The 25,816-nt window shown below is 36.1% G+C and overlaps 2 protein-coding genes across 3 annotated transcripts in view; both read right to left on the reverse strand.

Moving 5' to 3' along the window:
- Positions 1-25,816, reverse strand: part of Arm (armadillo) — a 309,699-nt gene that overhangs the window by 17,097 nt on the left and 266,786 nt on the right. The gene's annotated exons all lie outside the window — the stretch shown is intronic.
- LOC145969776 (uncharacterized) overlaps positions 18,296-25,816 on the reverse strand; it is a 70,071-nt gene continuing 62,550 nt past the window's right edge. For both annotated transcript variants that reach the window (XM_083096020.1, XM_083096019.1), the window contains exons 7-9: positions 25,322-25,513; positions 21,480-21,657; positions 18,296-19,004 (exon numbers count right to left, since the gene is read on the reverse strand). In XM_083096020.1, the coding sequence (XP_082952146.1) occupies positions 18,777-19,004; positions 21,480-21,657; positions 25,322-25,513 (598 nt within the window). In that variant the 3' untranslated portion in view covers positions 18,296-18,776. The remainder of the gene's footprint in view (positions 19,005-21,479; positions 21,658-25,321; positions 25,514-25,816) is intronic.

Genomic DNA, 25,816 nt, shown 5'->3' on the forward strand with positions numbered 1-25,816 from the left:
CAATATAAAAAATTTTTATCTGTACAATTTTTTAAGGTTTTTGTCAAGCTTATCAACATATTCGTCCTTAATCCCGCCGAGTCAAGTCGATAGAAGTGCACTTTGTTGCAGATATATAAACTATGTAAAATATGCAATAACACAATATCAGGAACAGAGGCTTTTACATTAGAGGATTGAGTTGAAGGGTCGGCGTATCACAGCACGGCGATCAAAGCACGGAGGTCGCTATGCAATTAAATGCGGATGATTACAACGGATCGTGTTCCTGCTTCAATGACAATCAGACTGGTTGTATCTACGCAGATCGTTAAGTACTCAATTATATCAGAGTTCATTATTTGTAGAAAATCTAACAGTTCTTTCTCAGATTGCATTTTTTTCAGATACTGTCTGTGGGACACGCTTTCTGCAATACCGTTATCATCGAACAGGAAACCCTTAGCAAAAAGTCATCAATTGAAAGTCCCGAAATGAATCTATACAATCTCACTATATGTTTTTTTTATCACATTAGATTATATCATGCAATTTTTTCAGCAGTTCATGAAATGTAACGTACTGTTTGAATGCCTATCGCGTGGTAAAAATTATTATCAAGAAGGAGAACGGCGCGACAACTCCCAACGTGTCGATTTTCGTGCATAGAAATCGGCGAGTCACTTTATTGCGTGTGTAAACCGAGCACGATGAATGCACGCATCTTGGTGTGCATGTTGCGCTTTAGGTCTGAGATTGGCTGGTCGTCGAGCTGGTGCGTCGAGGGAAAAGATACTGCGGGACGCATGGCCATCACTGATGAGCCAACCCACACCGCGTGACAGCGACAAACAGGACAGCATCGGGACAGAACAGGACTGTCTCGTTCGGTATCAGGACTGTAAATCCGGGATTTTATTTGCCCGGTATCGAGGTTTATAGTGTCCTCAGTTTGCCGCGACCGTGTGCGTCGTATCCCTCGCATATGTGTGTCTGAGTTATGTTGAACCGTCGTGCGGCAAGACGTTTGCATATCTCCGCTTCTCTATACGAGAGAAGGCGAGGGAAGCGCAGAAAAGCCACCCCCTCCCCTCGGCTTCGTTCGCTGCCATCTCTCTCGTCTGTCGTTGTCCATGGATCGTCGTCGATTTCTCGGCTCGGTCCGTCATCCTTCGCCTCTCTTGTCTGCAAAATGAGACCTTTCTGAAAAACGCGCGATATATTCTGTCTCCCCTCCCTCTCCTTCTCTTTCTTCCCTTCTGTCCTGCGGGTATTAACTGGCTGTCCAACGAATTGAATTTATCGGACGGTCCCGCTTTATCGAACGCCCCCACTTAACGTCTCGCTTAATTAGACACCGGCCGCATCGGGGTGCTTAATGACGTAGAGGAGTTCTGGGTGACGCCGGGGCGATCGTGACTTCCCCGACAAACGCTCGAGAAACTGGTGGTCGTAGTTTTCATGTTCGAGAAATATTGTTCGTAACGGTTTGGTTTGCAAAATATGTAATAATCTGTTCATTGCTCTCTCTCTCTCTCTCTCTCTCTCTCTCTCTCAACTTTAATTTTAGTTTAAATAATTTCTTATCTCTCAAGACTAAAACTAAATAGATTTAAAAATGAACGATATTGAAAGAAAATAAAAGTAAGGAAGCTAATTGAAAGAAAGAAAGAAAATTCTAACAGATCAAATTTTTCCAAATAAATTTTGACTAAAGAGAAAAGTTATGTATTGCTAAGAAACTGCAGAACTGTTAATGCATCAATGCATTTTATTTATTTAATGTAGACCTAGAAACAGAGTACTGTTAATTTTAGCATAATGTAAGAATTGATTAGAAAATTTATGTTAAGAAAGTTATATTAAATGTTCGCACGTTAAAACATTCAATCTATTTATGCATATTGATTCACTTCAGAACTAGTTTAACCACATAGATATTTCTGCTGTGTAATCTCCGTGGGAATGCAATAAAGGATCGCACCAACTCGTAATCGTATGTTCTCAACAGTTTTACGATACGCTAAAAAATTGACAGAAAAATAATATAAATTGCTTGTAAAATATCGCAAATTGAAGTGAGAACTGGCTAACGGAAAAAGACATGCTTTTATTCAATTTTATTTTGGTGAGCATGATAAAATCAATCGTGTACGATTGAAGCGAAAATGTCTAGAGGAGTTTCTAAAATTATTGAATTTTTAAAATTATTTATATACTACCGAAAGAAATAAAATCGCTAATTAAACTCACTGTCACGTTTTCTTAATTCTAGAATGATATCAAATCTTTGCTGTCATCGTGTTTTAAACGTCAATTTTTTAAATGTTAAACCTCGTCATCGTTTTTTAGACTAATTCGTGAAACGTCATTCGCTTATTCATTCGATATTCTCTGGATATAGAGAACGTTTAAGTTGTACACAAAATTGAACTTTTCCTAGCTATTTGCTAAATAGCTTTTATTTTTAATTCGCAATGAACTAATTGTCACGAATTTTAAAATATCTCCGAAAATCTTTATAACACTATGTCTATAGCCTAATCCAAGTACTTGTAGAATATAAATATCTCAAAATCAACCAAATATAATTAATATACTTAAAGAAACATCTTTCATAAGATCGCCGTGATCTCGCTTGTAAATATCGAATTGTTAACTGCTGATTGAAATAAATCCGCGCAATTTTTTAAAGTATCGCGATTGTCTCTTCGCTAGTGCGGAGACAAGAATAAGCTTTTCAATTACGATGTCGGACAATAGTTTTACAGCCAACGATGAAATAATCTCGTGTGTATCCGCGCTACTGGGCGCGCAATTTTAATAAGACAAGATAATAAAGCCTTTCGTCGTCTCGTTGAAATCATCGAAACGCATTACGCGACAATCGGGGAACGATAATTTTCGCGTTACGTGACGCTTTGGCCAGCGATTCCGGAGGAATCCTCTCTGTTAGGGGAAGTGCTCTCATCCGAAGAACGACAGCCTATACCGGTAATCAGAGACGACAGCAGCGATATTAAAATTATTGAACGCGCATATATGCGCTGTGCCGATTCTTGCGATTATTCTTGTGATATTTTGTTACAATCGTAAAGTTAAAAAATTGCATTTCTTGAACTTTAAATCATATCATATATTTGTATTTCTTATTATTTATAAGCACATTGCACATACGTACACCATGTGGACTGCACATGCACTTATAGTGGAGAATTATAGAAAATAAAAACATAAACTTAAATTTAAACGGGCAGTCATAGAAAATAAAATTTATTAATATATTTTATTTTTTTGTAAATAAACGAGATTATTTTTCAAATTGTTAACATTTATTTATTTATTATTTTTAATTCCAAGCTTATATTATTATTTATTGATTAATATTTTGCTTTACAGATATAATATTACTATTTCATTTGAATAAATAAAAAATATCGAGAAAACAAATTTCTATCTTGATATACATATTTTGTATCTTGATTCTCTTTAATCTTCAGTCTCTTGTTCATTTCTCTCTTGCTCTCATTCATTTCTCTCAAATATTAAGAATTCGATACACTATGATTCGGTAACCTCTGTCCGATTAACAATAATGTAATTACAATATAGAAATTTGGGCATATATAAGGAAACATGTTTATAAACTTTTATCGTGTTTCAAGAATAAATAATTAATAGAAGTAGAATAAATGATTTCAATTAATTGAAAAAATGTATTATACATATATATAACGGTTATATGCATGTATATATGTATAATATACACGACGGATAAAACACGATTAAAAAATGCATGTGTTTTATGCTGAGCAAAATTTTTTATTATCGTAAAATTTGTTAGCATAAGGAGAGTTATAAAAGCATGATTATATGAAAATACGCACTCGTCGATTATTGCATATTCCGCTAATTTCAACTGGTGACAATAAATTAACAACAATATCGCATATTCGCAACAATCGGCAATTGATTACATAACACACTGTTAATTATTGAAACATCAATAAATACCGGTCGAACAGCGATTGTCAAAGATCAATAGTCCTTCTGCTCTGCCGCTAATTTGGTTCTGTTCGCGGTATTCGGTTTAGGATCCCGTTTGTTGCTATCTGCCCCGAGAAGATCTCTCGATGACCGTACAAAAATCGATGTAGATTCTCCATCGAATGGATCTTAGCATCTTTATCACGCATCATCTCTAGCACGCGACAGCGAGCATCGCTACAGGGGTTGAACGATTGGCGTATCGGTGGCCGCGCGAGCACGACCGAAGAGAACGAGACTTATAGAAATAAATTCAATTGCAAGAATAATTATCGTCGCTTATCCGCGTATAAAGTAGGATATCCTACAGCAGGCCTCGTGACAGGCACCAATTACCTTCATAAATGAGAAGCATTCAATTCAATTTTCATAAATAAGAGCTATTCAAATGAGCGGGACGAGGTGAGACGATGGGAGGACTCCAGTGGAAGGAAGAAGAAGAAGACGAAGGCGAAGAAGACGAAGGCGAAGAAGGAGAAGAAGAAGAGGAAGAAGAAGAAATAAAAGTGAAAAACGATGACGCGGTAGTGAGGGAGGGATATATCGAAGAAACGGCTGTGCGAAGAAAGGTTACTAGGGGATTGCGGGACAAGAGAGATCGGCCTCGAAGAAGAGGAAGGTGGAGAATGAAAGAGGCAGGAATGGCAGGGAGTTTTGGTGGCGGGGAAGTGATCTAAGCGATGCGACAGCGGGGAGTAAGCTGGATATATTGCCGCCTGAGAGCGCGCTGTTTTCAACCAATTATTTCTACTTGTGGTTGCATGACGGGTACGGGCATGGTCGTAGCGGGATGGGTCGGGGGCGGCAGCGTACGAGAAAGAGGCGAGTTAATGCCATAAATACATCAGCGTTATGGATGCCAGCAATTATATGAGCCCCGGTGAGATGGAGCGCCTCGATGTGTATACATATGTATATACGTGTGTGCGCGTGTGCATGTATATGTATACAAATGTATTTATATAGAAATCTGTATATATATATATATATATATATATATATATATATATATATATATATATATGTCGGTATATAGAAATGTATGAATCAAGACGTGCGTGTGCTTTGGCGTGTGCATGTATGTATGACATGATTCTTCGGCCTCGGATATCTCGGCTTCACCTTGTTTGGTCGCAACTTGTTCAGTTCTCACGTTAGGCCGAATTCGCGATCGCATTACTTTCTTTCAATTGCTCATACTCGATCTCATGTATAATTTGCAATTTTTCGTAATGGTAAATTTAATGACAAGTATACACACATACGGACAAACAGAAAGAGAGAGAGAGAGAGAGAGAGAGAGAGAGAGAGAGAGAGAGAGAGAAAGAATAATGTTATTTTTACATTCGTTAGATGATTTCATAAAAGGTAATTTACAAGTTTAATAAATGATTGCCGCGTTGGCGTATTTCCTTTAATTTATTATCTGACCGACGGATTTGTGTCTTCTTTTAGAATAAAATAAACGCTCTCGCGTGAAGATTCGCGTTAAATTATACGAGATTATTATCAGTATAAAATATATAAAACTCAATACGCCCCCCCCCCCAAGATTATGTTTATCTTTAACTTATAATTTGAAAGAATAAATTCACACTCTTTTTCCCAAAATAAAATAAATGTGTTAAACTTTTTATTGAATTATATGTAGGAATAATAACATAATAATAACTTAATATTACACAAATTTCAGAAAACATATTTTGTTAAAATATTATTGCCAATTGCTCACTTAATTTTTTTCTCGTGTTTTTGTCTAATATAGATAATTGAATTCTATTGAATTCCGATATTCTTTCATATCTTATTCTTTTATATATTTTTATAAATTTTTAAAATGCTTAATTTTCATGTGACATTGGAAAAAAGAAATATCAAAGTTGGCAAAATCGCGATAAAAACTGGAAGAATCACGAGAATTGCTTGATGTCTCTACGAGACAGAGAGAATCGCCTCGAAATTCTCTCTTGATATACGTAATATCGGCTATTTCAGACTAATCCAGCATCGCCCATTCCAAAGTTAAAGCTTCCTGTAGGCGTCCGTAGCCGGGTGAATATTTTTGACAACATTGCGAGCGAGAATCGCACGAGACGTCAAACTTCCGATCGTTTTCAGCCCAGCGTGTGCGCAGATAAGGCGGTGAGTCGCGGTCACGGGCAAATATGAATCTGCGATTTTATTCGCGGCACAAATCAGGAGATTATTTTCTTCTGGTTTCGAATCAAGTTGATTTTGCTTGTATCCCGAGCGGGCTGCTCCGTGGTCTTGTGAAATTGAATCGTTGCGTTCGCAGCCTTAAATTATACGTCGTCGCCAACACCCACGCGCGTTACCCGCCACCCTATTCGGTATATATATTCACGCGCGAAAAGACCCTCGAGTGGAATGAAAGTGAGAGAGAAGAGTAGCGTTGCGTTTTCTGGATTAAAACGTTTGTTTCGGTGAGATTGCCTAGCTGCGATCTCTTTTATTACTATTCCCGTGACTTTGCGCTTGTCTCTCGCTGCTATTCATGTATCTCTTTGATATGCGCATTTTCATTTTCAGACGCCTTTGGGGAGAAAGTGACTCGTCATATCCTTGAATTTTATCGTCATATTTTGTATTATGTGTCGGTACAAATAATTAGATCGGTTTTTAACTATAACTTATTCTTGTTTATTGATGTTTCTCTCTCTCTCTTCCTGCAAGTCATATGTTTTTTTTTTCATTTTAAATGTGAAAAGTATAAAGGAATATAAACACAATTCAAATACAATTAAAATATCACATGTACAAAATTTAATTTATTTTATTTCCAAAATAAGTTATTTTGGTATATCTCTAGTGACAAAAAAATCATAATTACATAATTGTCATCTTAGAATTTACAGCGTTTTAATCACTATTTTTTTATTTATGCAATAAATTATATATTTTCTCTTTCTCTTGCTTTCTTGCTGGATTTTTTAATTGTTTATTTTTTCCTACATGTTTAAATTAAAATGGTAATAATTCATCTTCTTAGAAGAACTATCTGCATAACAATCTTATTCGCGCGATCTTTTTCACATTAAAAATATCATGTGTAAAAAAAAATTTTTTTTAAATAATTACAATGTTCTTGACAATATTATATAGCCTAGTCTGTGCCGCTCGATCAGTTAATATTCTCTTTATGCATTTCACGTACATATGATTACAAAAATGATCGTCCAGCGCTGGTAACGAATCCTCTCGCGAAATGTTCCATCCGAATGTCGGGGATATAACTCAGCCATTATCTCGCGGGATCTTCCTCCATCGCGCTGCCGCCGCGCCATCGTGGTTTGCCGCGCTTTTGCCGGAATGTCCCATCAGTCAATCCCCGCAGAAATATCAGTCGATGGGCATAAATTTACATCTCTCATTGGCGCGTGAAACTTTATGAGAGAGTTTTGTGTACGTGCAATTCTCATGCGAGAAGCTCATATTTTTGATCCGTCCATCGACGCTCGGAGGCGATTGGCTGTAGTCGCGGATTCCCCGCTGCTCTTCCTTTCTCTCTGGATCTTTTTCCCTCCTTCTCTCGCAACAACATTGCCCCTCTCTGCTAATCGTTTCTTCGATCTCTTATTCTATCGCTTTCCGAGATCGATCTTTTAATTTTTAGCCACTTGATTAAAGCAAAGTCGGCTCTTTCGCTCTAATTTGCCCTTTTCTCGCCTCCTTTTTCTCTTCCTCCTTCCAGCTTCCGCTCATCATAATTTTTTCGTTTTTTTTTCTGTTTCTCCGCGCACGAATTTTTGACTACAGTTATCGGTATTATCTCGAAAATATCATTGCACTTTTTATACATTCTGCCGATAAAACATATGTTCTCGGTGAGAAACTTGTCCGCACTAGATCCACGATTTTGTGACTTTGTTAAGTACTCTCCAATTAATGCAAAAAACATTTTTTACTATTTTTCTTCATGATTGCACAAGTGCGGTAACGCAATGGCAGAAGAAATAACGACCTTAGGGATGAGGGTTTCATAACTTTAACTAACTTTCTTTCATGAATCTCTTACCTTGTCTCTGATGGCAGTGGATAGATAAATAAATAGTTAAATGCATAACTCTATTGATGTATCTGCTAAAATCAGTTGATACGATAGTTCTATTGCGATTACGGGTTTATTAACTTTGAACAAGTAATCTGCATAAAAATTTTGAAGAATTCTTTGATCGTAAAAGAAAAATTCTCTAAATTGTATTAAATTTAAAAATAACAATGCTAATAAATCTTTTCTTATACATTGAAGATCATCTATAATTATCATAAACAAAGTTTCAATCACGAAAAGTCTTAATAAATTGAAGCGTCATGTGTGCGTGCTTCTAAAACAAGATGAAAACTTGAGAACAAGATGATAATCATGCGAGCACACTCGGATCTTTGTAGATTTTATAACGGAAATCGTTTCGAAAAAAAGAAACGCAAGCACGTTATCGACAAGATATATCGTAGGTGTTTGGTGGTATACCGTAAATCCCAAAGGTACGTCCATTGAGAGGATCCAGCTATTAGGATCATCACCGGCTGCTAAATGACATCGGTGGAGAGCGCTTAGTCGGGTTAAGGACAACATAAAGTTGCGTGTACGAAAATGAATGTTTGCTGGAATTTATTATTGCCGAGCTTGGCTCGTAATTCAAAGGAGGCTGGCGTTATCTTCATCAGAAGCCGCACACCGACCTGAGCGCCGCGTGAGCCCTTGCGATGCTCAGCATCGCACATTCGTATTAGGAATACGTTCGTGCGAATCCCCACGTGTGCAGACATTAGTCTGCGTAAGCGTTCGCATATATCTGCGGCTGATGCGTGTCCGTCCACTATAGTCCAGTAATATTCTTCGATGCGGATTCTCTCTTACTATGCGGCCAAAACTTTGATAGATTTCACCAAAGTCTGTTTTGCGGGCACGAGCAAACACGTGTTATCGTATTTACGATAAATTTATATGTATATATATATTATATATATATTTCGAATATAAATAAAAACTGCCATTATATTTTTATCTCTTGCCAGGAATCTATATTGTCGATGAGAAGGCGAATACATACTCTTTGAAGTCCGCAAAATAATATTTCTTTACTTGAGATTTTTACTTGAAATTACTTTCCAAAAAATAATATTTTTTTACTTGAGACTGTCTTATGTATTCGAAATTACCTTCTTCGGCTCTACTCATTAAAATTTGATAACTGTACACATATTTAAAATATAAATTATTTATATAAATCAATTTGAACGATACGAGTTTTCTCTCTCCCTCTCTCTTTTTCTCTTAAATAGCAACAGTTACAAACACGCAAAATGAAAATTGCAAAGTGCGCAGCGTTAAATTATTAAAGCGTTTTATATATCTGATTCTTGATATGTCGAGAGATGCTTTTCCACAGGTATTCGGAATCTGTCGATAAGCAGAACAGATGCAAGTGGATTTGGCAGCCGCTTCGCAGAAATGCTCAATATTTACGTCGCCATTCGATCGGCCGTCAAGAACAGGTAAGACCAGTTGAAAATAAGAGCAGCGGAAGGCAAACTGACGCGAAAGTTATCCACAGTACAAGAGAGATAGATACACAGCAAGTGATCAAGCCACAGGTTCGTAGACTTTCGTTGAGATGGCGCCAAGAGTACTTCCGGATCTAAACAAATTTCTATTCCAAATCTAAGAAATACTTTATCCTTATGTCACACTTTTTTAATATCATATTCAATTTGCAATCTTATTTGAATTTTCAGAGAATTCTGGATTTTTCATAATCTTTCACTTATCTCGAAAAACATTTTACGGTGAAAAATTTGCAAATTGTAAGACAAGAAATTGAAAAACGAAAACAGCTACTGTGAGAATTATCCAAAGCACTTAAAGCTTAAAATATTTTTTAAAGAAAAAAGCGCAGGCGTGCAAATAAACTACAAGTACAAAGACACGATACTTTATTTAAAGAAATTAAAAGATCGCATTATATCAATAAATCAAGAAAATGCATAGCAAAAAAATTAAATAAATTGCTTGTATCTTATGTTTAAATTTGCACATTTTGGATATAAACAAAATTTCAAACAATAATGTAAAATTATTTGAGACTCAAAGAATTCATGAGAACATTTTATACATGAGAATAATTAATATAAAAAGATATAACTTTTTTTAGGTTTTTATAAAATGCAAGATATGAAAACTTTATTTTGTGTCATTATATCGTGCATTGTGTGAAATTAATACAAAAATTTCTAATCTCTTTACTTATGACTTGAATCAAAATGTGTACAAAATATAGATATATATATGGATTAAATAATATCTCAAATCTCTCGACATCAAGAAATTTTGATCTATAACGAGACGGATATCTACTATATTTCTTGACGAATAAGCGCAATAATTCGCGACAAGTAAATGCGACAGGCAGAAAATCGGTTCTTCGAACAATGGAGAAGAGCTTCCATATGGAAACGACGCGATAGCAGAACAAACAAAACGCTAGAGTAGTGTCCCGCAAGAGCATCGAAGAAGAAGAGGAAAGAAAACGATGGAAGAATAGGCAGATGAGAAGCAGGCGAGCTTGAGGAAGGCAAGAGCGAAGCACGACGGGACAGCACAGGTGCTTTGTCACACCGCGCGAGTAAATCCGGCCAGTCTGATGCGCCTCTACATAACACTTTGCGAGTCGCGCGGCCTCACAGCCTTCTACACGTACGCTTTTGTACCGATGACGTCATTGAAATATCGTTGGCTCCTTCTTGGTGAGCATATAGGTAAGAAAGTAAAAGGAGGAAAGAGAGACGTGGAAAAGAAAGAATCGCACGGGGCCCGTGCGTCGAGCCATACGAGTCTGCGCATGGGCCTACAAGTCAGAAGAGAGACAGGAGCAAGTAGAAGCGTTTTTGTTTCCTGGTGACATTTATTTGGGCGCTGGGGGACATCGGGGTCTGCGCTTTGCATAAGTCAGGTGTAGCCGTGTGTGAGTGCAGGCATTGTGATAAATCCTGGGGCGAGGAGACTGCCCAGTGGCTACGTCCTCCTCCTCGTTCCGTTTCTCCTTCACCCTTCTTCGTCTCGCTTCGGTGTTCTTTCCTAATCTCACTCTCTCTATCTCTCCTGTCTCTTTCTTTCTCTCTTTATGTCTCCTTCTCTTTCTCCTTCTTCTTCTTCTTCTTCTTCTTCTTATGTTCTCGTCTCATGTCCTTACCGCAGGACTCTCGAGCACAATATGGTGCACCCTGTTCTGCATATAATGTATCCAACCACTGTTTCATGTGCTATGTCCTTCCCTTGAATGGACTAGCTTCATCCGCCACATGCACGTTCGCCGCAATATTGATTATTTACAAAAAAATCATTATCGAGCTAACGAGTATCAAAAAGTTTTCCCTGGATTCTCAAAAAATATGCTCTCAGAGATTTGTTTGAATATCAATGCTGGTACATTGATTAGCGATTTAATAAGTTGATTTCACGATTCAATAACCGAATAAATCCGATCGTATAATTATACGATTAATAGTAGAAGTATGAAATTTGCTGAAATGTTAAAGAAGTATTTTCATACACCTCTCGTTTTAATCATTTTTATTTTACAGGAGAAAAATTGTACCGATAGATAATATATACATACCTTTTGTGATATTGGTCATTTAAAGTTGATATATACTTTAGCTATATATTCATAAATATGAATTTTTTTTTCTTCTAGAGAAGCATAGCTTTTCTTTTAAAGGGCACAATACTATATAAATAAAATTTGATTAATTTGGCAATGATGCATAATTGTAGAAGTATCAGTAAAGATAGTTATTTTAATGAAATTTATGACGCTACTCATTTATATTAGTAATTATGCATAATAATCATATTTACAATAACATAAACACTCATATGTACAAATACAATATAAAATGTATTTTCAATTAATTACATACTATTCTGCAAAATTACTAGTAGAATGTGTATATATCTTTTCTTTTATATTTTTGGAGAAACATTTACATCTATGTAACTTATTGTTGTTTGTCTACGCACTTCCTGCCAATTTTGATTATATTCGCAATAGGCATTAAATAATTTTTGTTTTGTAATAAATTTATCAAACAGTTGATACATATGATAATATTTTTTCAATTAAGAGGTTAAATCGAAACGTGTCTTATATTTTTTATTTAATGAAATATGAATTATGAAAGAGAAGAGAGAAAAAGGAAGAAAACGACCTAAGAGAAAAAGATATCCGACGATGACATTTTTGGTAGCCAATAATTTAAACGACAAAATCATTTAAATATTCAAATACGCACGCGCGACAGGTGTAAACGTCGATTAGCATAAAATAATGATGCTAACAAACATATAAACATATTTTGACTGAACGTTTAATGGATCATAATCATGTCAATCTTTAAAAGTAGATCTGTAGAGTACTCGATATAACGAATCGTGCGTTCAAAACACTGTTAAATATAAATTTCACAATTTATTTTAGAAACACAAATGCTATTTTTAAAAGTGATAATTTAATCTTTATTATCTATGCTTGTCGAATCTTGGTGACTCCAACAATTGCATCTATCACGCGCAAACCACATTCGGCACTCGGCATGTCGCTTATCCGAGTGCGATGACGTTTATGAACTTGTACGGCGCGGCAGCGGTTGCTCCGAGTGAGTTGATCGGTTTACAAAGCAGTCAGGTCGCGATTTTCTGGTAGTCACAAATCAATTCAACTAAATCGTTTCACTGGATCATTTGGACAATTTAATGTCAGCGTTCTGCAGGAAAGGATGCAGCAGGAAAAACCATATCAGCAGAATGTATCTATGAGTCTTACAATTAGTTACCGTGCCAAGACGCGGATATAAGAAAAAACCAAGGAAAGAAAGCAGGAAAAGCTTACATGTTACTTAAAAATCTATCGTAGAAACAACATCGAATCTTTGTAGTCTCTCGCAAATGGACACGATGTGGTATACATAATACGACGCCCTTAAATCACTATGGATCGAGATTTTCTCTCTGTTCTCTCTGTTCTTATCCCCTACTTCCCGATTTTCAGAGAAGGAATAAAAAATGGATTTATTAGGGATTGCGAGCACATTCTACCATTTCGGGGATTCTTCTCATCTGTGATTCGGAAACGTATCGCTTTGAAATTGCGCTTTACATCTGTCTCCCCTTCCTCTCTCTTTCTCTTTCTCTCTGAGATTGTTCTATTGATCCAAGAATTACGCGCAATTTTAGATCCCATCTATAAGTCAATTGATGCAGGATGTCAAACTTACGAAAAAATTTATTATATAAATTTCCTATATAAATAAAGTATCTCTGACATAATGTTGATTGTTTCAACAGACTATATTATTCAACCAATTTACTAATCATCTTCATCATCGAGACGCAAGTCGGCAGAATATATATTTTGCATGTTGCGTACATGCCTGCACGTATATTCCGTAACTTTGCAGATCCCCATATTATGGGAGATATTTACGATTGAAACAAATCAAACATTATCAAGCATTCCGGACCGGCGATAAAGAATACAGAAGGAACGCAAAGGTATTTGAGACTTTCAGAAGGCGACACCATTGGAAAATTCTTCTCGGTGGCATTTCGTGCGTTAACCCACATCATATTTGCGGCGCATTATGCTTTTGATGATTATATTATCACGCCAATGATGATAAATATGTTATTACATCTTTTAAAAATATACGAGTATTATTACTCACTTTATGTCGACACCAGTTACACGCGTATATTTCATACAAGGTGTTTTTGTAATATAAATTAATTTGTAATAAAATAAAGCGATTTATTATAAAAGAACATGAGGATTCGAATTATATAATTATACAATAATATTGCAATATAAAACTTTGCTGTTAATTTATTATTTATTGTATTTGCGCATTTTTGTTTGCCGTATATTGCTGTCGTTTACTATGGACCTCTTCGAATGGAACCGAAAGGAGTGCTTTATGATGCTGCAAAATATTTATTTAAATATTTTATTGTTCCCCGAGGATTAAAAAGTGCGATAAATTAAAATAAACTTTTTCTACGTCGCATTTGAGCCGTAAAAAAATTCGATATACTAATTAGAATATTATCTTGGGAAAGTAAAAAATATTGTACGCGATTCCTCAAGTGTCTACTGTTATATTAGTGAAGATCAGTGGACAGTCCTCGAGCGAAATCATCGACTGATTTTTCGCAATCTGCCTAAAGACACGCAACATTTATTCTGACGACATTCCCGGGCATTCGATAACTCACGATTAGCGTAACATGCTCTGAACAAGATATCGTCGTCGCGCATGGGAGCGCGAAGCAAAAAGTCTAGCTGTTTCGGCGTGAATACGCTCTTAAATCCTCTCGGAGGAACGACGTGGCGAGATGCGAGAGCAGCAAAACGAGCAGAAAACTGAAAAAGGTGTACGATGAGAAAAAAAAAGACGGATGTATACGCACGGACACGCGCATCGTGGTTTTTCAATCGGGTTTCGGTGCTTTCTTTAATTCGTCGAGGATAAGGCCTCATCCCTCCCATACACATGCAACACAACAAGTGTATATACATACGCGCACGATTGCGCGACGCGCTTTTGTACACGCAGTTGCAATCTTTTTTTTCTTTCTGTTTTCTTGACATAAGAGGTTCGCGCTCGCTCGCTTACGCACCACAAGTAGACAGCAGGCGTCGAATGTTTAATTCAAGAAATGTGAGAGAGAACCGATATGTTAGAATGAGAGAAAAGAGTCGTTTGTGCGTACGTGCGTGCGTGCGTGAGCGCAAGAAAGAGACGAAAGGGGAGAAAGCAAGAGAGAGAGAGAGAGAAGGAGAGAGAGGGTATAGGGTAGCAATTGATGGGACAGGGTGGCGCGTTTGTTGAGCTAATTACTGTAAGGCGAGGCGCTTACTCGCGCGGCTACATACAAACGGCATTAAAGGTGGCGGTCATCAATCCCCGGTAGGCCCCTTCGTCTGCTCCGTTTTACCTTGGAAGGGACACTTCTCTGTATGTCTCTCGTTTCCTCTTGAGCCGCCAAGATAAAACCGAGAATATATGAATACATATTCACGAGCCTCAATTCAATCCAATCGCTACAATAAATTCTAATAAATAATTATCTCGAGATTTGTAATTATAGAATTTTATTAAAAACTATGATAACATATAATTGTAAAAAATTGTAGTATTTTATACAAGCGTAAAAGTCAGCATAGTCGACATAAATTTTGAATGTGCAAACATATTAAATATATATAAAATACGTCGTAATAATAATACATGCAAACATAAATAAATATATTTATAATCATTATAATCATTACACAACTATTTAATAAATTTTTTGTACTTTCTTAAAACTAATACAAAATTGTTTTTTTATACTATATATTATATATATTTGTCAAGATCTTAAACGTTTCTCACGTGTATTGCGATTGCGCGTACGCAAATACGATTAATAATAATTTACTACATATGCTTTTTATTCTACAAAACCAAGCGTCGAATAATATTTTCTGGGATCTATCTCAAAAGGACTTGATTATCCGAGAATGATTATCCCGTTGGTATACTTCTTGAGAAATTTGAAACATCATCGAGTCCGATTCTACACGGCGAGTACGTGCCCGCGAGGGCACGTCATTATAAGATTTTTAAGATTCTTATAATTAAGCCTATTACTTATTTATTAAATACACATACATTATTGTAACTTTTTAATGTTTTTTTATAAGTAAAATATGCAATAACGCCTAAATTTTTGCTTTTTTTTAAAATTAAACGACAAAAGATTAAAAAAAGATTTATTTATGCGATCAAAAGAACGGAATTAACTATTTGAGCGAAAACTTGAATGAACATTATTGCGAATGCGTGGCTTTTACCCTATCGATATAACTTTTCAAGTGTAATTGAGAAATAAAGTCCGTGAAATTTCGCGAACGCACCAAGACGCTAGTGAAGATCGTAAAGAGGATGAGCATGTCTTGGCGTAACCCGAGGCTACAAAGGGGCTGCAGAAACGCGACGAGGACACGTCGGGAAATGAAAACGAGGGGCGTCCCGGTGCCGGCGACGTTCCACCAACCCCACAGAGAGCCGGCCCGTTATATCTTCATTAACAGTATACCTAACCGTTCTGTCGCGACTTCTTAGCACTTCGTAGCTCGCGCTAATTCGCATTACTTCGTCTTTCTACATATTGGTTTATCGGTTCTCTAAATTACGGTTGCATTCAAAGGATATCGCGCGATTCGTCGATCTTTTTTATATTAATCGCAACGATGAGACTGCCTTTTACAAAGAGATATCTCTTTCTTACATTTATAATAACTTTTTCCTTATATCATATTAATAATTCTGCTTTTATATTACATCAATTCTACGAAAGATAACAGTTTTGAGAGCAAGCTAGTGCATATTTCTCCATCTTTGAAAACCATTTGTGAATATATATTTTCTTTTATCACGATATATTAGCCATATCTTGAACAATTTATTGTACATATATTCCTTTAAAATTTTTAAAAATATACCGTTATACAATTAAAATGCAAATCATAATTTTTGACTATTCAAAAATTTTTGTCGTAATAATTTTGTTGTAATAATTTATTTGATAACCCATCAATCTGTAATCTATATTAAACACACAAGGATATGCTCAACTATTCTTTTCAATTTTCATGGTGAGACTCGATGTATAAGAAAACTTTCCACGTACGAAGGTTATAGAAAGAGATATCCCATATGATCAAGAGAGAGAGTCTAGATCTAGTCACTCAGTCTCCGACTCTTATTAAACCGGACAGCCTTAACAACCTTTCTTGGTAGGAATCGGCAGCGCGCGAGAGAAGCCTCCTTAGCATTTAACCGCGACCCTTTATCCGCGAGACTCAGGGCCGTGTCGACACCGAGGGATAGGGTCCTCCTTCTCCTCCCCGATACAGAGGAAATTCCAGGTCCTCGAATCGCCGTAAGATCGGGATACATTCGTTATAGGTCCGCGCTCCTTCGGGCCTCGCTCCCGGGCGGTATCGGGGCGGAGGAGCCGGTCCAGAAGGAGGACGCGGTCGTAAATATTCGGGCGCCAAATAATGCCGGTTCCGAGCGAGAGCAAGCGACCACGACTGCCGCTCGACCCGTAATGAAGGACATCCTCGTTAATTAGTCAATAAATTATCCTTCACGCTCACGACGCCCGTGGTTGGCCTTTTCGTTCGCTCGCCTTCGCGTCCGTTCTCTCGTCCAAGAGCGCTCGAGAGGGCCGCATACTTTACGACACCTATCTGGCGCGACAGCACGATGCATTTCTCACAATCAGCAGTCCCGAAGACGGAAAACGCGTCTCGTACCACGATCTACGAGGTGGTCCACCGCGTTGTTCGAATCTTTATCGAGTCGCGCGGTGATTTCTCGAAAAACTTCCTATTGTCGTCTCACCGATGTAGCCTCTCTCATAACAAGGTAACGATCAATCGCGACAAAAGTGATTTCTCGAGATGAAAAATTCGCGCAATTTTGACAGAAACAGGTTCAAGGTAACCACGCAACTATAACTCCACGAGAAAACTTCTAACTAAAACGTTTAACTGTGAAAATTGAATGCAGAGTATAAAGAGTACGCGCGGTTAATTTTATTACCCTTTACAATATCGAACTAAAGTAACCACATTTCTATCCAGATTCGTGTGGTGCATATAAAGAATATTGCCAAGAAATATCCACGAATGGGATGTAATTACCTTTGAATTCCTATGTGCCAACTGTTGTAAGTGCGCGTTTGCTTCTCCCTCTCTCTACTTCTCCCCATAATAAAAACATGCACGTGCTGCATCACGCAGGTGGACAACGGTGATCTTCTCGCAATGTCTCGCGTCACACCGTGCATCGAGCATAAAGATTCGATTCTATATGTATTCAAGTTATATACCGTGCCACGTGATCGTACATCACTTTAACTACTTCCTGACTCGGTACAATTCTACTAGGTCGTGCAACCGCAAAAGACGATACTCGTCTTTTAAGAAATTGACGTAAAGAACTGATGCCAACTGTATATCGCAGCGACATCGATGACAATTTGGAAAAAATAAAATATTCACATATCTAAAATTATGTCAATTTATTTTATTGTGATACAATGAAATCTTGTACAATAATTAAAAGAAAAAAATGTTTATAAAATAATAATGCGATTTTCTTTTCGTATAATAAAACATATTATTGTCGCATAATAAAACATATCTTATCATTGATAGCAAAATTTCTGAATAAGAAAACTATTTATAATAGCAAGGAATATTAAAATCATTTAATATATATTATCAATCATTTAATATATATTATCGGAGTCCGGATCTTATGTTAGTGCCATTTTCCTCGTAGCAAAGAGGGCGCACCATGGCGTAGAATACAAATATATATATATATATATATATATATATATATTTGTATATATGTACTTGTATATACATATGTATCTACGCGATGATGCCCTCTTTGCTATATTGGATCACTACACCGATGCGGCGTAGACGATACTGCTTCTCACAGCGCTAACATGCACTTGAAATAGGGAAGACGACATCAAGATCCAGAATTTGTATTATATTTAATATATATTATTAAAAGAGATAAGATCGATTTGATAAAATTATGTAAATTAATAATAATTGGTTATGTAATCAAGTAATATTTCTGACATTCTTTTTTGATTAGTTGGATGTAGAAGTGTTGGCGTCGGAATTGGTGGAAAAAATTCCGAGGACGTAGTTATTTGCATCATTTGGTGTCGAAAAGACCTTTGCATGAACTTCCAATAAGTGAGCACGAAGCTCTTTGGCAAAATTCGTGTCGAATGGCTTCCCCTTGCAAAAATCACATGCATAAATTGTCTTATCTGGATGTAAATTCGTTGATAGTATGTGCTTCCGGAGATTTTCCTGCAGACATAAATATTATCACAATGATATACATAATAAACAGAAATTATCTTAATTAATAATATTATTAGAATTTGTAATAGCGACTGCTGTGACAATTGGCGGCAAAATAAAAATCTTAGCAGTCTAATCGATCAATAATCAAAAATATTTCATTCGATTAATTTTCGATTAATTTTCATATTTCTTCCTCCTCATTGAGATCTCCACAACTATACCATATTGCCGTTCGGAAGTCACTATTAAAATTTCATTTAAGCTAAAAACTTATATAAAGGAATCTTTTATAACGATTTGGCATAAAGAACAAAGTTGCCGCGCCACGTTTCGCGTCGAATTAAATTTCGAATTGAATCGACCTTCCGTTTGCATCCGTTCAACAGTGGATATCCAATGATGACTAAAGAATCTGTTCACCGCAGAACCGGACGCTCGCGTTTATTGGCTACGCCGTTGGCGCATTTAAAGGCGCTTTATTCTCTCAGTCTAAGTAGCCAGTCGTAGTCGTAAACATCTTCCTACCAGGCGAGCTTATACGAGCCGCTGATGGCAACGGCAACATCAAATTTAATTTCCCATAAGTAAATCTTTTCGCGAGTAACGCACCATGACGTGTGCAAATTAAGCCTCGTTCACACCGCTATGGGTGGTCCTGCGACACGAAGAGTGTGTGCGTTGTCATAAAAAATTAGCATATTTTATTAGGCAGATTTTGAGGATCGATTTGGATTTTCATGAAAAAAATTAAATTCTTTTTCACAATAAACTAAGTTGTTCAAACTGAAGAGACGCATGACCCGTTTTTACGATCAGATACAGATAGTGAGAAAATTTAATAATATTTTTGAAAATACACAACATAATGGAAGAAAATGTTAAAATATCTGTTCTTTTTTAATATATATTACATAAATATATAATATATCTAAATAAAATCATTCTGCAAAATTTCAGTTAGATATTTAAAGCTTAACTCCTATTATATGTATATCATATATATATATTAAAACTAAAATTTATTATTTCATATTATATATTCCAAAGATAAAATACTAATAGCCGAATCATGAATAATAATTTATAAATCATAAACATAGTATTTGATAAAGGATGCAAAAAAGTAAAATTTCTACAAATTGGAAATGTATGAATAATGTTAGACACTAAATAATAAAAAACTTTAGTGCATATAATGCATGTAATATGAATCGACTCAAATCTTCACATATCATTTTTAATTCGCACAAATGATAAATTACTTTGCAACTTTTATCATTTATAATGCATTACTTATCTTAATAAGTATTTACTGTGCTTTATAATCTATTGGAAAGCGATTTTTTCCCATGATATTGGGCGATATTAATACAAGGTGTACAAATATTAGATTTAACATTAGTGTTTACCCAGTGTTAATTTGAGAGAACTCTTGAAAATCTTTCAAGCACTGATCATAAGACAGGAATTAGAGATGAAGAACAGAAAAATATATTGATATGTGAAGTGAGAGTGAAAGTATCAATCGACAAAACAGAAATGTAACTAATGAGATAAATCATATAACGTTAGAGGAAAAAGAAAGAAAAGCAAGTCAAAATGTCTTTCTCTTGACTTAAAAATAGTTTAAATTTTAATTAAGATTATTAATATCTAATAGAGAGGAAATATGTACGTTGTTGACATCTGACAGAGATGTATATTTGTTGGATATCTTAATAAAAAAAATTATCTTCATTCTTTTCTACTTTTATATCGAGAGACATCCAAGATTTTTCTTCGTTTTTGATATTAGACTGAAAATGAAAAATATCTATCTGCTTTCACAGGAACACGACTGAGAATCACTGGAATGAGTTTATGTCGCTATCAAAGAGAGACACGAAGACCTCGTATGCGAGTCGCATCCCAACTAAAGCTTCAAAGAACATTAGCATACCGACCGCTCGATATGACTAGTCTGTGCGTGTGTGGGCATCTAGTGAGCACAATTAACTCGTTATCTTATCGCGTCTCGGCGGCAGCAGCGGCGGCGGCGCAGTCCAAACGTTAAGGTGTACTTTGCTTAATTTATGGAGAGTCACTGGCAGGACAAAAATTGGACTACAGCGATACAGCGAAGAAGAAATCAACATCAAAGTAAAATTAAGTTTCGATCGACATCACGTACGCGGGAACGTATTGTACATGCGCGGATAAAGGATGCGTATGAATTTTGCAAAACTCTATCATACACATTTGTTACAACAATAGTTGATTTTACGTTTTTTTTAATAAATAATGAAATAGAGAAATATTATTTTAGATTTTTTGTTTCGTCAATCGAAATTAGATTGAAGAAATCAGATTTCTCTTACTGATCGCAAAGGTGGCAAATGATGAAAGAAAGTTGTGTTATTCTGCACCAAGAAAAATTTCCTTCTTTATATTTGAGAAAATGTATATTTATATACGACACAACGAGATGTAAGTACTTACCAAAGTATTACTCGCATAAGAACAATGTCGACATTTGTACGGTTTGGAGCCTGTATGCAATCGCACATGTCGCCGTAAGTGAGAACTGATTTTCGTCTTAAAATCGCAACCGTCGTAAGTGCACGAATGGATTTGTTTCTTGTCGATGTTTGTAGAATCTTCGTGCCTCCTTCTATGTCTGGAATTAATATAATCACTTTAAATTAAAATAATAATCAATGATAATCGGCAATCATAAAATCTTCTTGCAAATTCGCGCAATTTTATGGAAGCGATCGTTACACGTTCTTTCCGTTAATTAGACCCTTTCGGTGTTGAATCCACTGACGCAGGCAATTAAAGCATAATGATAAGGATTTACGTATCCGATATGCACGATTATTACCATTAAATGAAAATTCCCATTGGAATTGAGCGGATGCGAAATTTATTGGAGCCAATCGAAGCATTTTATGAAAGTCTGATTAACGCCCAAGCGTTAATACCGGTCAACGCAGCTATTAGCGCCAGATAAACTTTCTATACCGAGGTAAAGTCGATATACCGACTATCTAATCTTGAAAATATAGTGTTGTCGAGGCATCATAGCGGTGTCATGCATAAAGTAATCGTCGCCGCGATAGTCTCAGCAGAAAGAAGTAAGTATGAGTTTGTCATCGAGTAAAAAACTTTATGAGTGAAGCAAATGAAGAAACTATTCCAGGATATTTTCTGAAATATTTCCAGTAGCGGGAACATTTTCAACATGTTCACCGACTGATAAAAACAAATCAGTCAGTTTTTCAACGTCTACAACTGCAATTATTGACTAATTAATTCTAAGACTAATGAGACTAATTAATGACTAACTAGTGGCTAATCTGCATCAAGATGATTCATGTCCGACCCATAATATATATAATGACAACGACTTTTTTAATCGAAGTTAAAAGAATGGAGTAATAAAATAAGAAAATTTTATAGTAAGTAATAAAACAAGATAACATGCGTTATATAGAATTTATTAACACTTTAATTGCCGTTGCTCGCTCGTCCACTCGTCGTTGCAGATCGGGAGACACGAATAAATTAAACTCGTAAATCTAAAGTGCAAATTTTATTTTCGCGTAAACAAGGTACTTTCATTACAAGCTAATAATTTTCTGATCTATTCACCAAGCAAATCTGACTATCCAAGTTCGCGTAATAACGATAATAAAGAAAATATGACCTATTAAGATGATCATCACGCGATCCGCGAAAACCTATTTTGACCTGTTTATGACCCATATTTTATATGGGTACCAATCATTTCCTAGTACTACGCATTCCAAATAAGACTTTTCAACAAATCAACGACAAAAACTTGGTATTAAACAAATCTGTTGCCTTCTAGACGATTCGATTTACACGATATCCTATATCTTATAATTTTCTACAACTGTTTGCACGTTAAAATAGAATCCTCAATAAAGTTCATACATAAATGTTTTTCGATTCAATTACAAAAGAATGTATTGTGAAATTTATATAAAATAATGTAATTTACTAATTTCTAATAAAAATAAGAAATTTAGAATTAATTTACTTGTTAAAATTTTAATAAAATAATTTATGGCTTTTTATGTCTTCCTCCTCGTTCTAGACCAGAAATATCGTTATTATCCCCAGGATATGCAACACTTAAAATATGTACACATTTTTTCGAAGGCGAGATCGCATCAGAGATGTGTCCTTTTCTCACATAAACATTTTCTCGTCTTGCGTATTTCGCGAAGTTTATTGTCGCAATCGCGGCTCGGTGATTATGAACGATGCGATATGCGTGCGCGATATTACGGGGCAGCCGTTGGTCGAGCTACGTGTATATCAGGTTCGAGATGCGTGACACGTTTAATTAAAATCCTGCGTGATTTACTCTCGCAGCGAGATCGCGGCAGGGAGGAAAAGACTGAAAAAGAAAAGAGAAAGGGAAAGAGAGAAAGAGCGACGAATTGAACATATGCGGAAGAGAAGCGTCGGTGGAGGAGAGAGAAAGAGAGAGAGAGAGAGAGAGAGAGAGAGAGAGAGAGAGAGAGAGAGAGCGAGTCCACGCGATATATACTCTGCGGTTGCGTTGAGTTCGACTCACGTAGTAAGTACTCAATTCGCGATGAAATATCGCGGCGACCATCGCCATGCGCGGACGATCATAACGGGTTGCCCGCACTTAGCCGGTTGCTGCACGCAACTTCCGCTTTCGTGGTTCTTCATCTCCATCTTTCTCTCACCATCACGGCGGCGCCATTCCTCTCGTTTGTTCTCACCTCTCTCCCTCTCTCTCTCTCTCTCGCGACATTCGCATTTTTTCTCCATTTTTTGAAAGTAGTGGAAAAAAAGCGTAGCATCAAAGGAGATCAAATTTATCAGAGATTTCGTCCGCTACAGCAGTCTTGATAAGATTTGACCTAAAATTACATCTCGCGCGAATGTCTTGTCAACTACGATATAATCGGTTGCACTGTTGTTGCAAGATTGAATATTGATCGAAAAAGATTTACAGATTGATCAAGGCAAAATTTCTATTTTATTTGCATTTTGATATAATAAATTCACGATACTATATTTAACTTTTAATTAAATAGACTTCATTTATGGAGAACTCTTATTTTTCTATAATATAGAATGTAAATTGTGCTATTAACATTTTGTATTTTGAATGAAAAAATAACAAAACAAAATAGTAACAGAAATATAAATTTTAATCGCACATCTTGCTTTTCTTAATGACCAAGCTGTCATCCAAGAAACTTACAATCTAACAAGATTAATGTCAAAAAATCAATGCAAAGACGTTAAGATTATAAAACATTTACATATTGTTTTATATTCCATTTCATTTTTTCTACATTCCACTTTTTAGAAATTTCTGCACATTCTATATAAGATGACAAAAGGTGAGTAAAATGAAAATATCTCATGTCTGAATAAATCATCGAGCCGTGAATTAATTCAAATACACAGAGCGTCGCGTGAGCGTCCAATTGTGAATCTTAAAATAACTGGAGAGAATAAATCTAGAAGATAAAAGACGGTACGAAAATTACCGAGTATCGAGTAGGCCATTCGCTGAGCGCGCAGAGATGTATAATCGGATTTTCGATAAATTACTCTTCAAATTATATCCTCCCCGTTGTCTCTATCAATAATCCACGAAGATTGATTCTTTCACTGTTCGCGTCCTCGTAATTACGTATGCGTAACGGCGCGCGACGCGAGTACTTGCGTCCTCGCAATTAATTTTCCGCTTCTTCGAAGACATCGATCATACATGCGCGAGCCGTGAGCCGCGCGATTAATGGCACTGGAATGCGTCCCCCGGCGAGGACCTCGATTAAAATTAATGTCAATAATATCGGCAGTCCGAGAAGTCAGCCCTTACGAGATGGAGTCGTGGATCGTACGCGAGCTGAATTGTTAAAAAGATACCTCTCGCATCGAAACGCGTGTCACCTTAAGTCGACATCCGCTTCAGCGATAACTAAACGATTCGAACGTTCGTAATATTCGGATGTTAATAATCACTTTTGATAACGTTGCATTCGCGAATCTCCCCTCTTCTCTCAACGAGAGATCGTAAGATTGTTTACGCGCGCATTGGAAATTTCTCTCGTAAAATTAAAATATAGCTTACAATTTATATAAAATTTAAGAGATTTCGTAATTTCTAGACTTGAGATAACTTATTCCATAAAAAAAGTATAGCTTTATTTTTAAAACTGTCTAAAGTTGTATTTTGAAATTCTTGACAGACAATCAATCTAATATAATTTAATACTAAACTGTAGAACACTCAATAAATTACAATGTAACACTTTGCTTACCTGCGCAACTGCGTACTTGTTTTTGCAGCATAAGAACAATCTGGACATTGATATTGTTTCTCGATATTATCATGGACCAATCTTCGGTGATTTTTCAATTCAGATGCAGTGCGAAGAATCGTGGGACATCCGGGAAGTCCACACTTGTACTTTTTACCAGCGTGTCGCAGTATATGCTGTCGAAGAGCATGTCTAAATAAAAAGAAACACACATTACCGAAAGATATTCTTCCATTTTCAACATTAACTTTTAAAATACACGTAGGCTATGTTTCCAAAAATATATACTTTAATCGCTAAAAACTTGTACATTTTATGCAAGCAATAGATGTAAATGAGGAGCAGCAAGAAAATAGATATATAATTATCAAATAAATTAATATAGTCCCTAAAACTAAATGTCTTTGCAGCTGGGGAAATGTAGATGTGTTTAAAAAAAATTGACAAAACAAGACAAAATATTGCCTCAAAATGCACATCTTAGTACTTCATCTG

This window comes from Camponotus vicinus, unplaced genomic scaffold (assembly GCF_025532165.1).
Source record: "Camponotus vicinus isolate PSW18456_S1 unplaced genomic scaffold, iyCamVici1.0 SCAF_4, whole genome shotgun sequence".
NCBI classification, from domain to species: domain Eukaryota; kingdom Metazoa; phylum Arthropoda; class Insecta; order Hymenoptera; family Formicidae; genus Camponotus; species Camponotus vicinus.